This window comes from Mesoplodon mirus, assembly GCF_964341445.2.
Source record: "Mesoplodon mirus genome assembly, chromosome: 7".
Taxonomy (NCBI): domain Eukaryota; kingdom Metazoa; phylum Chordata; class Mammalia; order Artiodactyla; family Ziphiidae; genus Mesoplodon; species Mesoplodon mirus.
The window spans coordinates 53680752-53696496 of record NC_138983.1 but is presented as its reverse complement, the minus strand read 5'-3'; the positions used below and the strand labels follow the sequence as shown (position 1 = coordinate 53696496).

The 15745-nt window shown below is 39.6% G+C and overlaps 1 protein-coding gene across 1 annotated transcript in view; it reads left to right on the top strand.

The window, feature by feature from the left end:
• ACER3 (alkaline ceramidase 3) overlaps positions 1-15745 on the top strand; it is a 199906-nt gene that overhangs the window by 95245 nt on the left and 88916 nt on the right. Inside the window, exon 3 of the mRNA XM_082627875.1 lies at positions 5990-6042. Within this exon, the coding sequence (XP_082484001.1) occupies positions 5990-6042 (53 nt within the window). The remainder of the gene's footprint in view (positions 1-5989; positions 6043-15745) is intronic.

Here is a 15745-nt window from a genome sequence, read left to right as displayed (position 1 = left end):
AATATTTAGACTCAAACTGTGTGTATGTTCTGTGTTTATACGTTCTCCCTCACTGTCTCTGCCTGTGAATCTCTCTAGCTCCAATGTCACCTTTCCAGGCAAGCCTTTCTGTTCTTATTGTCCACATTCCACCCAAGTAACACTTTTTCCTCTTTGGCACTCATTTATTTCTTCTATTATATTTTCTCAGTTCATTCCTCACTTCCCTCTACTACACATACACATACTGTTACTTTAAAGTGAAATGCTGGATCATCGAGAAGGAAGAAAAAAATATATATCAGCCAGTCACCAAATATTTAATAAGTGTTCTCTATATGCCTGGTTCTGTGCTAGGTTCTGGAGATTCTTTAGTGAACTGTAGAGACTTGGACCATGCCTTATGAATCTTAGAATTTAACAGTGATCTTTGGCTTTTGAGTTCAACAAAATCATTGGCAGGCCTTTAAAATACAGGTACCAGGGCACCCACTGAACCAGGAGTTTCTGGGACAAGGGCTTAGCATTTACAAAGATCTCGAGGCAAAATAGTGTTTTTAAAAAACTGTAACTACTGGCCTAGCCAAATATTATTTCTTAGATGCCTTGTATGGTTGACTTATGTGGGGAAGAAGCAGAGGAAGATTTAACTTAGTAGGTGACATTTAAAATGGATCTGGGATGCACACTGAAGTATTAAGGGGTAAAGGGACATGACGTATCCAACATACTCAAATGGTTCAGAAAAATAATAGTTTATATATCTAAAAATATTAAAATTGGTGAATCTGAATAGAACATATACAGGAGTTCATTATACTATTCTTTTAACATTTCTGAAGTTTGAAATTGTTTGAAAAGAAAAAAACTGAAATAAATGAAGATCAAAAATAAATTGGATCTAGAAGTTATATAAGATTCCAATAAGCAGAGACATAGGTAGAGGCAGGATTGGATAATGAAGGGGATAAGTATTCCAGGCTGAAAGGACAGGGTATGCTCTGAACAAAATCAGAACAGACTAGAATATGATAGTGTGAGATAAGAGACAGGTAAGCAGTCAGGTGTAACTGAATTACAGGTTCAGTAAAAAGAAATGAGTGGAGCCAGATTATGAAGCTCCATGTGTACCCTGCAAGGGGTTTAGTTTTTTTTTTTTTTTTTTTTGCGGTACACGGGCCTCTCACTGCTGTGGCCTCTCCCGTTGCGGAGCACAGGCCCCGGACGTGCAGGCTCAGTGGCCATGGCTCACGGGCCCCGCCACTCTGTGGCATATAGGATCCTCCCAGACTGGGGCACAAACCCATGTCCCCTGCATCAGCAGGGGGACTCTCAACCACTGCGCCACCAGGGAAGCCCAGAGTTTAGTTTTCATCATTAAAACTAGCAGTTATCAAGTAGGATGCTCATTCCCTAGGTGGTGAGAAAAATGATCTGTTGGGGTGCAGGAAGAAAACTTTGTAACTTATATTTGTATATATTTATATCATTTTTAAAAATTTCTATTTTATGTATTAAAAAATATATGTAGTATCTTAACACAGCAGTATGTATACAATTTATAAATAAAAATACATATATGGAGTTCCTAAAAAACTTTTTTGCTATCAAAGTTAGGAGACTACTCCTGTAGACATTTTCCTGCCTTGTAGCCAGAGTGATATATTTTTAAATGTAAAATCAGTCCTGTTAATCTCTCTATACGTGTATGTGTGTATTTATGTGTTTGTGTATGTAGTTTTTCAACAACTTACTTTGTGTTTAGGACAAAGTCTAAATCGTAACGTGACTTTAAATGCTCTTCTCAGTCTACTGCCTACAAATCATGCCAGTCTTCTCACTGGAGGCAAGTGTTCATGGTCTAAGCCAAGCTCCTTTACTTCTTTGAATGCACTACCTTGCCTCTATGTTAGATGATCCTTCTACGTAGGAGGATCTCATTAAAAAAAATTCTTTTCACCTGGTTAACTCAGTTTATTTTCAAGTCCTAGCTTATGTGTTACTTCCCCTGATAGCCCTCTTCTGACTCCCTAGACAAGGTAGTAACCCCTTTGCAAGGTAGTAACCCCTTTGCATAGCTTTGAAATGGCCCCTCTCATATTTTTAGTGGCTTGCTAAAAGTTCTTAAGACAGGAGACATATCTCTCTTGTTCACTCCTTTATCCCAGTGGAAATGCTTGGAACTTTATTAAGAGCCCAGTAAATATCTGTTGAAAAGGGAAGGAGGTTGTGGAGCAACAGGAACTCTCATTCATTGCTGCGGGGAATGAAGAATGGCACAGCCACTTTGGCAGTTTCTTGTAAAACATACTCTCACCATACAATCCAACAATCACGTTCCCTGACACTTTCCTGATAGAGATGAAAACTGTTGTCTACACAGAAACCTGCACACGGATAGCAGGTTTATTCATAATGCCGTAACTTGGAAGCAACTAATATGCCCTTCAGCAGGTGAATGGATAAATAAACTGTGGTACCTCCAGACAATGGAATATTATTCAGCACTAGAAAGAAGTGTGCTATAAAGCCATGGAAAGACATAGAGGAACCATAAATGTATATTATTAAGTGAAAGAAGCCAGTCTGAAAAGGCTACATACTGTATGATTCCAACTGTATGACATTCTGGAAAAGATAAAACTATAAAGATCAGTGGTTACTAGGGGTTAGGGGAGAGGGAGAGTTGAAATGACAGGGCACATAGGATTTTCAGGGCAATGAAACTATTCTGTATGATATTATAATGGTGGATACATGTCATTATAAATTTGTCTATACTCAAGAGTGAACTGTAATATGAAATATGGACTTTGATAATGATGTATCAATATGGGTTCATCAATTGTAATAAGAAATGTACCACTGTGGTGGGGCATGTTGATAGTGGGGGAGACTATGTGTGTGTGTGAGTGGAGGGTATATGGAAAATCTTTGTACCTTCTGCTCAATTTTGCCATGAATATAAAACTGCTCTAAAAAATAAAGTCCATTAAACACACACACACACACACACACACACACACACAGTGAGATAAATCTGAAATGTGGAACATTTAATAAGAAAAAAAGAAGGGAATGGGGTAATCACTAGGGCAATGCCAATCAAAACCACAATACCACTTCAATCCATTAGGATGGCTATAATCAGAAAGACAGCCAACAACTAGTATAGGGAGGATGTGGAGAAATTCATACATTGCTAATGGGAGTATAAAATAGTGCAGCCACTTTGAAAAACACTTTCACGGTTCTTCAGAATGCTAAACATAGAGTTTCCATATGACCCAGAAATTCCATCCTCAATATATACCCAAGAGAAATGAAAACATACGTCTGCACAAAAACTTATACATGAATTCTCACAGCAGCATTATTAATATTAGCCAAAATGTAGAAAAAGCCTAAATGTCTCTTAGTTAGCTCAAACTGCCATAACAAAATACCATAGACTTGAACAATAGACTTCATTTCTCACAGTTCTGGAAGTCCAAGGTTAAGGTGCTGACTCATTCCATTCCTGGTGAGAGCCCTCTTCTTGGCTTGCAGAGGGCCACCTTCTCCCTGTGTCCTCATGTGGCCTATCCTTATTTCATGTAGGTGGGGAGAGAGAGTGAAATCCTGTCTCTTCTTCATATAAGGACCCTAATCCCATCATGGGGGCCCTACTCTCTTAACCTCATCTAAACCTGTTTATTTCTCAAAGGCACCATGCCCAGCTACTGTCATATTGGGGGTTAGGGCTTCAACATGTGAATTTGGAGGGGACACAAATGTGCAGTCCTTAGCAATGTCCATCAACTGGTGAATAGGTAAATAAAATGTAGCATGTTCATACAATGACATGTTATTCATCGATAAAAGGAGGGTATTATTGATACATGCTGTAATATGAATGAACCTTGAAAATATGCTAAATGAAAGAAACTAGACAGAAAAGACTGCATATTGTATGATTCCACTTGTATGAAAAGTCCGGGACAGACAAATCTTTAGGGACAGAAAATAGATTAATGGTTGTCTAGGGCTGAGGAGGGAGGAGGTTTGAAGAGAAATAGGAGTGACTGCTAATAGTCCTGGGGTTTCTCTTTGGGGTGATGAAAATGTTCTAATAATGATAACGGTTGCACAACTGTGAAAATATTAAAAACAATTGAATTGTGTACTTTAACTCTGTAGTATGTGAATTACATCAGTAAAGCTAATAAATTTTAGCAAAAATTGGTAGTTTTCTTTAAAGTGGCAAAATATAAAATACTGCATGGAGAAAGGTGATGTTCTTCTATTACCTTTCTTTGCATTCTAAATGGAGTGTTGAAAGGAAATAAACTGTAGAGATTTTTTAAAAATCAGACTTTTAATGCAATATAATAAACAGTAACAAGAGGACATTTGGAAAGGTTTGGATAAAAACAGTTGTTGAATGAGACATGTCTCACTGGCTCACATGTGAGCCAGTCTCCCTTTCAGGATGAATAGTCATCCACCTCATTTTAATTTTTTTACTTTATAGTATATTATGTGACTTTAAATAACTCACAGGGTTTGTTTTTTTTCCCTCCTTCCATTAATTTATTCTACTTTGCACCTCCTAATTTCTCCTTTGGAAAAAAGACAGCAACCATCCACTTTCTCATTTCTTTAGTAAGATGAGTGCAATAACTCTTTACTTCTCTCATCTCATTTTGAGCAGTAAATAATGTGATAATGTCTATAATGATTTTTTTAAAAAGCAATAGTAACAAAGAGTTTGAAATTTTTCTCAAGTGGCTTCATACAATTGATTTGGTAACATCCACATGTACCATGTTTGTTGGGCTGACTCTTACATCCTTGAGGCTAACTCCTCTGACGTCAGTTTTGCTTTCTCTGACTTCTTTCATAAGTCCCTTCTTCTGTGCTCCTATGGTACTCCATGCATATCTTTTTTTTAAATCATATCTCCACATACTGGCATCTTCTATTTATCTGCCTGTCTCCTCCATTAGCTTATAAACTTCATTAAGGCCAATGACTGGATCTTATCCTTGTACCTCAGCATCTATAGTTGAATTTGGCAAATAGGAGGTATTCAGTAAAGGCTTGTTCAACTAAACTTAATCATAGTAGAAACTGTGTTATCAGATGTGATAGGGAGTGATATTTAGTCCGTTAATTTTTAAAGAGTCAAAGCTATAATTATATTGAAAAAAATGTATACCCACCTTCAAGTTTTAATTAACATATAGTTGTATAATCTTTGACAATGATTTGATGTAGGGCATGGCCTTTGAATATGGGACCCTAATTATAGTTCTACTTAGTCTTTCTTGCATTGAAAAACAAACAAAAAATTTTAAACCCTAAAATGAAAACAGTTTATTTAAAATGGAGGCACTTGGAAAGAACTTTGAGACATGAATATAGAATCTTTAGATTTTTACCTTTTTTCCCAATCTATAACAGATATCTTACCCACAGGTAATTCAACAGCAGTTTTTATTAGCAACTCAATTCTATTGAGTCTGTTTTAAACACTTTAAACAGTTTTTGTAGAAACAGTAGCTCTCTTTTTGCAGTCATACTTTTGATAACTAAACACAGTGGCATTAACAAGTTTAGGAACAAACAAAAGTGACTGGCTCTTATTAAGCATCCACCTCAGCTATTTGGATTAGAACTAGCTAATCCACGGGAAGTACTGAAGAGTAGCTAACCAGCTATGATCATTAAAGCTTACCCTGAGCATCTGTAATACATTTTATGCAAAAATGGAGAATATTTATTAATCTAATAAATGACTTAGTGGAGGGAATTTACGAGAACTTGTACTTGTTATTTTCTGTACCAAAATTTCATCAATTATAGATAGAGCTTAAGCAGGGTCTGCTATATCATGCCACGAGATTTCATAAATTTGTTCTAAAACTCAGTGCTTTGAAATGTCTTACTGCCTTCTCAGGTCACTCTGGCCACCCCCAAAGAATTTCATGCTAATTGTTTTTTTTTTATTTGTTTGTTTTAATTTCAGTGGTAGGAATGGGATCCTGGTGCTTCCACATGACTCTGAAATATGAAATGCAGGTCAGTAATGACAAAATTGACTTAAATGCTTATTTCTCTTAATCCAGAGACACTTCAAATTTGAGGAAAGAGCACATTACTAGAGGATGATACTGAGGCAAGAAGAAAAAAAGATGGAATTTGTAATCCCTGGAGTTTTTTACTTCAGGCCAAAGGATCCAGGTTGAGTAAGTGAAGAGGCAAGCAAATAAGTTGTCCATAGAGAAAACAAGCTAGAGCAGAATGGGCTTTTGACCACCTCTGTGCAGGCATGTATGATTTTAGAGTAGGATTAGAAAGTAGAGTCTCATGGAGACATCTTAAGAAGATAAAATCAGTTCACCAAAGTAATGTATTCTTATTCTTGGCTGCCTACATTTCCTTATGTCTGTCTTGTGGCATCCACTTGAATGGTCTGGTCCCTCTAATAGCAAGGTTTTAGAGCTATGCAAGGATTTTTATTAACTGTCTTTGCTCTAAGGGGGCCATATAGCTAGTCCTCAATCTTTTAACCTCTTTATTCCCCATCACTAGCCCAGAAACTTCTAGAATAGCACTGTCCATAGAAATATAATGTGAACTACGTATATAATTAAAAATCTCCAGTAGCCACATCTTAAAAAGCCACATTAAGAAGAAATAGGTGGAGTGTTGAGACTTCCGGGTAAGATGGCGGAAGAGTAAGACGCGGAGATCACCTTCCTCCCCACGGATACACCAGAAATACAGCTACACGTGGAACATCTCCTACAGAACACCTATTGAACGCTGGCAGAAGACCCTAGACCTCCCAAAAGGCAAGAAACTCCCCACATACCTGGGTAGGGCAAAGCGGAGAGATTCCCGCACAGAGGATCGGTGCCGAGCGGAACTCACCAGCCCGAGAGGCTTGTCTGCTCGCCCGCCGGGGCGGGCGACGCTGGAAGCTGAGGCTCGGGCTTCGGTCAGAGCACAGGGAGAGGACTGGGGCTGGCGGCGAGAACTCAGCCTGAAGAGGGCTAATGTGCCACAGCTAGCCGGGAGGGAGTCCGGGAAAACTCTGGAGCTGCCGAAGAGGCAAGAGACTTTTTCTTCCCTCTTGGTTTCCTGGTGCGCAAGGAGAGGGGATTAAGAGCGCTGCTTAAAGGGGCTCCACAGACGGGCGCGAGTCGCGACTGAAAGCGCGGAGCCCAGTGATGGGCGTGGGACGCTGGGGCTGCTGCCGCCACCGCCAAGAAGCCTGTGTGCGAGCGCAGGTCACTGTCCACACCGCCCTTCCGGGAGCCTGTGCAGCCCGCCACTACCGGGGTCCTGGGATCCAGGGGCGGCTTCCCTGGCAGAATGCACAGCGCGCCTCGGGCTGGTGCAACGTCACGCCAACCTCTGCCGCTGCAGGCTCGCCCCGCACACCGTGCCCCTCCCTCCCGCCCAGCCTGAGTGAACCAGAGTCCCCGAAGCGGCTGCTCCTTTAACCCTGTCCTGTCTGAGCGAAGAACAGATGCCCTCCGGCGACCTACATGCAGAGGCGGGGCCAAATCCAAAGCTGAGACCCAGGAGCTGTGAGAACAAAGAAGAGAAAGGGAAACCTCTCCCAGCAGCCTCAGAAGCAGCGGATTAAAGCTCCACAATCAACTTGATGTACCCTGCATCTGTGGAATACATGAATAGACAACAAATCATCCCAAATTGAGGAGCCAGGAGTCAGTGCTGTGCCTCTGAGGTGGGAGAGCCAACTTCAGGACACTGGTCCACAAGAGACCCTCCAGCTCCACATAATATCAAATGGCGAAAATCTTCCAGAGATCTCCATCTCAACACCAGCACCCAGCTTCACTCAACGACCAGCAAGCTACAGTGCCGGACACCCTACGCCAAACAACTAGCAAGATAGGAACACAACGCCACCCATTAGCAGAGAGGTGGCCTAAAATCATAAAAAGTCCGCAGACACCCCAAAACACACCACCAGACGTGGACCTGCCCACCAGAAAGACAAGATCCAGCCTCATCCACCAGAACACAGGCACTAGTCCCCTCCACTAGGAAGCCTACACAACCCACTAAACCAACCTTAGCCACTGGGGACAGACACCAAAAACAACGGGAACTATGAACCTGCAGCCTGCAAAAAGGAGACCCCAAACACAGTAACATAAGCAAAATGAGAAGACAGAAAAACACACAGCAGGAGAAGGAGCAAGATAAAAACCCACCAGACCTAACAAATGAAGAGGTAATAGGCAGTCTACCTGAAAAAGAATTCAGAATAATGATGGTAAAGATGATCCAAGATTCTATTTCCAAGATCCAAAATCTTGAAAATAGAATAGACAAAATGCAAGAAACAGTTAACAAGGACCTAGAAGAACTAAAGATGAATCAAGCATCGATTAAAAACACAATGAATGAAATAAAAAATACTCTAGATGGGATCGATAGCAGAATAACTGAGGCAGAAGAACGGATAAGTGAGGTGGAAGATAAAATAGTGGAAATAACTGCTGCAGAGCAAAATAAAGAAAAAAGAATGAAAAGAACAGAGGACAGTCTCAGAGACCTCTGGGACAACATTAAACGCACCAACATTCGAATTATAGGGGTTCCAGAAGAAGAAGAGAAAAAGAAAGGGACTGAGAAAATATTTGAAGAGATTATAGTAGAAAACTTCCCTAATATGGGAAAGGAAATAGTTAATCAAGACCAGGAAGCACAGAGAGTCCCATACAGAATAAATCCAAGGAGAAATACGCCAAGACACATATTAAACTGTCAAAAATTAAACACAAATCATATTAAAAGCAGCAAGGTAAAAACAACAAATAACACACAAGGGAATCCCCATCAGGATAACAGCTGACCTCTCAGCAGAAACTCTACAAGCCAGAAGGGAGTGGCAAGACATAATTAAAGTGATGAAGGAGAAAAACCTGCAACCAAGATTACTCTACCCAGCAAGGATCTCATTCAGATTTGATGGAGAAATTAAAACGTTTACAGACAAGCAAAAGCTGAGAGAGTTCAGCACCACCAAACCAGCTTTACAACAAATGCTAAAGGAACTTCTCTAGGCAAGAAACACAACAGAAGGAAAAGACCTACAATAACAAACCCAAAACAATTAAGAAAATGGGAATAGGAACATACATATCGATAATTACCTTAAATGTAAATGGACTAAATGCTCCCACCAAAAGACACAGATTGGCTGAATGGATACAAAAACAAGACCCATATATATGCTGTCTACAAGAGACCCACTTCAGGGCTTCCCTGGTGGCGCAGTGGTTTAGAGTCCGCCTGCCGATGCAGGGGACGTGGGTTCGTGCCCCGGTCCGGGAGGATCCCACATGCCGCGGAGCGGCTGGGCCCGTGAGCCATGGCCGCTGAGCCTGCATGTCTGGAGCCTGTGCTCTGCAACGGGAGAGGCCAGAACAGTGAGAGGCCTGCGTACCACAAAAAAAAAAAAAAAAAAAAAAAAAGAGACCCACTTCAGACCTAGAGACACATACAGACTGAAAGTAAGGGGATGGAAAAAGATATTCCATGCAAATGGAAACCAAAAGAAAGCGGGAGTAGCAATTCTCATATCAGACAAAATAGACTTTAAAATAAAGACTACTAGAAGAGACAAAGAAGGACACTACATAATGATCAAGGGATCGATCCAAGAAGAAGATATAACAATTGTAAATATTTATGCACCCAACATAGGAGTACCTCAATACATAAGGCAAATACTAACAGCCATAAAAGGAGAAATCGACGGTAACACAATCATAGTAGGGGACTTTAACACCCCACTTTCACCAATGGACAGATCATCCAAAATGAAAATAAATAAGGAAACACAAGCTTTAAATGATACATTAAACAAGATGGACTTAATTGATATTTATAGGACATTCCATCCAAAAACAACAGAATACACATTTTTCTCAAGTGCCCATGGAACATTCTCCAGGATAGATCATATCTTGGGTCACAAATCAAGCCTTGGTAAATTTAAGAAAATTGAAATTGTATCAAGTATCTTTTCCGACCACAACGCTATGAGACTAGATATCAATTACAGGAAAAGATCTGTAAAAAATACAAACACATGGAGGCTAAACAACACACTACTTAATAACGAAGTGATCACTGAAGAAATCAAAGAGGAAATTAAAAAATACCTAGAAACAAATGACAATGGAGACACGACAACCCAAAACCTATGGGATGCAGCAAAAGCAGTTCTAAGAGGGAAGTTTATAGCAATACAATCCCACCTTAAGAAACAGGAAACATCTCGAATAAACAACCTAACCTTGCACCTAAAGCAATTAGAGAAAGAAGAACAAAAACATCCCAAAGTTAGCAGAAGGAAAGAAATCATAAAAATCAGATCAGAAATAAATGAAAAAGAAATGAAGGAAATGATAGCAAAGATCAATAAAACTAAAAGCTGGTTCTTTGAGAAGATAAACAAAATTGATAAACCATTAGCCAGACTCATCAAGAAAAACAGGGAGAAGACTCAAATCAATAGAATTAGAAATGAAAAAGGAGAAGTAACAACTGACACTGCAGAAATACAAAAGATCATGAGAGATTACTACAAGCAACTCTATGCCAATAAAATGGACAACCTGGAAGAAATGGACAAATTCTTAGAAATGCACAACCTGCCAAGACTGAATCAGGAAGAAATAGAAAATATGAACAGACCAATCACAAGCACTGAAATTGAAACTGTGATAAAAAATCTTCCAACAAACAAAAGCCCAGGACCAGATGGCTTCACAGGCGAATTCTATCAAGCATTTAGAGAAGAGCTAACACCTATCCTTCTCAAACTCTTCCAAAATATAGCAGAGGGAGGAACACTCCCAAACTCATTCTACGAGGCCACCATCACCTTGATACCAAAACCAGACAAGGATGTCACAAAGAAAGAAAACTACAGGCCAATATCATTGATGAACATAGATGCAAAAATCCTCAACAAAATATTAGCAAACAGAATCCAACAGCACATTAAAAGGATCATACACCATGATCAAGTGGGGTTTATTCCAGGAATGCAAGCATTCTTCAATATACGCAAATCAATCAATGTGATACACCATATTAACAAATTGAAGGAGAAAAACCATATGATCATCTCAATAGATGCAGAGAAAGCTTTCGACAAAATTCAACACCCATTTATGATAAAAACCCTGCAGAAAGTAGGCATAGAGGGAACTTTCCTCAACATAATAAAGGCCATATATGACAAACCCACAGCCAGCATCGTCCTCAATGGTGAAAAACTGAAAGCATTTCCACTAAGATCAGGAACAAGACAAGGTTGCCCACTCTCACCACTCTTATTCAACATAGTTTTGGAAGTTTTAGCCACAGCAATCAGAGAAGAAAAGGAAATAAAAGGAATCCAAATCGGAAAAGAAGAAGTAAAGCTGTCACTGTTTGCAGATGACATGATACTATACATAGAGAATCCTAAAGATGCTACCAGAAAACTACTAGAGCTAATCAATAAATTTGGTAAAGTAGCAGGATACAAAATTAATGCACAGAAATCTCTGGCATTCCTATACACTAATGATGAGAAATCTGAAAGTGAAATCAAGAAAATACTCCCATTTACCACTGCAACAAAAAGAATAAAATACCTAGGAATAAACCTACCTAAGGAGACAAAAGACCTGTATGCAGAAAATTATAAGACACTGATGAAAGAAATTAAAGATGATACAAATAGATGGAGAGATGTACCATGTTCTTGGATTGGAAGAATCAACATTGTGAAAATGACTCTACTACCCAAAGCACTCTACAGATTCAATGCAATCCCTATCAAACTACCACTGGCATTTTTCACAGAACTAGAACAAAAAATTTCACAATTTGTATGGAAACACAAAAGACCCGGAATAGCCAAAGCAATCTTGAGAACGAAAAATGGAGCTGGAGGAATCAGGCTCCTTGACTTCAGACTATACTACAAAGCTACAGTAATCAAGACAGTATGGTACTGGCACAAAAACAGAAAGATAGATCAATGGAACAGGATAGAAAGCCCAGAGATAAACCCACGGACATATGGTCACCTTATCTTTGATAAAGGAGGCAGGAATGTACAGTGGAGAAAGGACAGTCTATTCAATAAGTGGTGCTGGGAAAACTGGATAGGGACATGTAAAAGTATGAGATTAGATCACTCCCTAACACCATACACAAAAATAAGCTCAAAATGGATTAAAGACCTAAATGTAAGGCCAGACACTGTCAAACTCTTAGAGGAAAACATAGGCAGAACACTCTATGACATAAATCACAGCAAGATCCTTTTTGACCCACCTCCTAGAGAAATGGAAATAAAGCCAAAAATAAACACATGGGACCTAATGAAACTAAAAAGCTTTTGCACAGCAAAGGAAACCATAAACAAGACCAAAAGACAACCCTCAGAATGGGGGAAAATATTTGCAAATGAAGCAAATGACAAAGGATTAATCTCCAAAATTTATAAGCAGCTCATGCAGCTCAGTAACCAAGAAACAAACAACCCAATCCAAAAATGGGCAGAAGACCTAAATAGACATTTCTCCACAGAAGATATACAGACTGCCAACAAACACATGAAAGGATGCTCAACATCTTTACTCATTAGAGAAATGCAAATCAAAACTACAATGAGATAGCATCTCACACCAGTGAGAATGGCCATCATCAAAAAATCTAGAAACAATAAATGCTGGAGAGGGTGTGGAAAAAAGGGAACACTCTTGCACTGCTGGTGGGAATGTGAATTGGTACAGCCACTATGGAGAACAGTATGGAGGTTCCTTAAAAAACTGCAAATAGAACTATCATATGACCCAGCAATCCCACTACTGGGCATATACCCTGAGAAAACCATAATTCAAAAAGAGACATGTACCAAAATGTTCATAGCAGCCCTATTTACAGTAGCCCAGAGATGGAAACAACCTAAGTGTCCATCATCGGATGAATGGGTAAAGAAGATGTGGCACATATATACAATGGAATATTACTCAGCCATAAAAAGAAACGAAATTGAGCTATTTGTAATGAGGTGGATGGAGCTAGAGCCTGTCATACAGAGTGAAGTAAGTCAGAAGGAGAAAGACAAATACTGTATGCTGACACATATATATGGAATTTAAGAAAAAAAATGTCATGAAGAACATAGGGGTAAGACAGGAATAAAGACACAGACCTACTAGAGAATGGACTTGAGCATATGGGGAGGGGGAAGGGTAAGCTGTGACAAAGTGAAAGAGTGGCATGGACATATATACACTACCAAACGTAAGGTAGATAGCTAGTGGGAAGCAGCCGCATAGCACAGGGAGATCAGCTCGCCGCCTGGAGGGGTGGGATAGGGAGGGTGGGAGGAAGACGCAAAAGGGAGGGGATATGGGAACATATGTATATGTATAACTGATTAAATTTGTTATAAAGCAAAAAAAATAAATAAAGATGACAAAAACAAAGGCACAGACCTACTAGAGAATGGACTTGAGGATATGGGGAGGGGGAAGGGTAAGCTGTGAGAAAGCGAGAGAGTGGCATGGACATATATACACTACCAAACGTAAGGTAGATAGCTAGTGGGAAGCAGCTGCATAGCACAGGGAGATCAGCTCGGTGCTTTGTGACCGCCTGGAGGGGTGGGATAGGGAGGTTGGGAGGGAGGGAGACGCAAGAGGGAAGAGATATGGGAACATAGGTATATGCATAACTGATTCACTTTGTTATAAAGCAGAAACTAACACACCATTGTAAAGCAATTATACTCCAATAAAGATGTAAAAAAAAAAAAAAGAAAAAGAAGAAATAGGTGAAATTAATTTTAATAATATATTTTATTTGACACAGTATATCCAAAGTGTTACTTTAACATGTAATCAGTATAAAAATTTATTAATTAAATGTTTCACAGCCTGAAACTGGGTGTATGTTTCACACTTGCAGTGTATCTCAATTAAGATTAGGTTTATTTCAAGTGCTCAATAGCCACATAAGGCTAGTGCCTACTGTGTTGGATAGTGCTATTCTGGAAGGATCTGTTTATACAGTAGTCTATGAATTATTAATTACAGCTGTATTAAAATGTAAGAATTCTTAGAATTGATTTTAATATTCAACACATTTATAATAAGGTGTCAGGTTTCTTGTGCATGCCATGGAGAATGTGCTTGACGTGGAGAATGGCTTGACATGGAGAATACAGAAATGAATAAGACACTGGTCTGACTTAATCTGTAGGTTGGAATGGTTTTAATAGTTTCTTTTAAACAGAAAAGCAATATACATATCCTTTGACCCAGTAATTGCACTCATAGGAATACTTCCTAAGAAAGTAATCAGAGACAGAGAAAAGATTTTCACAAGGATGTTTATCACAGCATTACACGTGATAAAGACTTTTTTTTTTTTTTTTTTTTGCGGTACGCGGGCCTCTCACTGTTGTGGCCTCTCCCATTGCGGGGCACAGGCTCCGGACGCGCAGGCTCAGCGGCCATGGCTCACGGGCCCAGCCGCTCTGCGGCATGTGGGATCTTCCCGGACCGGGGCACGATCCCGCCTCCCCTGCATCCGCAGGCAGACTCTCAACCACTGCGTCACCAGGAAAGCCCGATAAAGACTTTTAAATGATCTAAATGTTTTAACAATAGGAAGATTGTTGGGAATTCCCTGGCGGTCCATTGGTTAAGACTCACACTTTCAGTGCCGAGGCCCAGCTTCAATCCCTGGTCAGGGAACTAAGATCCCACAAGCTGTGCTGCATGGCCAAAAAAAAAAAAAAACTAGGGAGATTGTTAAATATACTATGATATATCTAAATTAAAATAATACTTTGAAGACTATTTACATGGGAAAATGTTATAGAGACATAAAACTTTATGTAATATGATATCAATTTTATAAATAATAGTGAAAAGACTGGGAGGAGGTACATTTTGCCTCACTTCTTTCCCCTTTTTACAAAGTTTGCAACCTATGGCCCCAAATTAATTATAACTCTTACCCACCCATACAGATATCCTTAAAACCCTTGCCCCTTGCTTTTTGAGTAATATTCAGCCCACATCCAACTCAATTATCTGCCTATTCTGTGCCTGAACTGAGTAGCGAAGTATTGCTCATAGAAATTACATCCCTTTGTTAAATGACCTCACTTTTAAATTATTGAACAGAAATCTCAAATAAGCACTCAATGCCACAAGGCAGTGCCATTACATTTCCCGGATAATTTCACTTCCCAGAACCATTATTTCACACCTGTTCCTTGCTTTAGATTTCTTTTCACATCTCTTTTGCCTCATACCCCATTCTCCTTGCTGATATCTTCTTCGATATTTCATGAGCATATAGACAGAATCAGTCAAGAACTCCCTCATCTTTCTGTCACCACCTTCTTCCTCCTATTATTTTGGAAGAAATGTATCAAATCCTGTCAAAGCCAGTGTCCCCTTCCCGGGGCTCTAAACTTATCCCTTCCCTCCTACTCAAAGACTTCACTCCTACAGTTACATACCCCACCGCAGTCTCTTGCTCTACCAGTCTTTAGGAAGTCACTACATTCAGTCACTGCCACCTGCATCAAACATGCTCAAACAGTTCCTATCTTTAAAAAATTATTCCACCATTGACCTTGTGTCCAGCCCTAACTCTTGAGTCATTGTTCAGTTCCTTATCACATCAGAACCATTTGATTATCTCCTCTCTC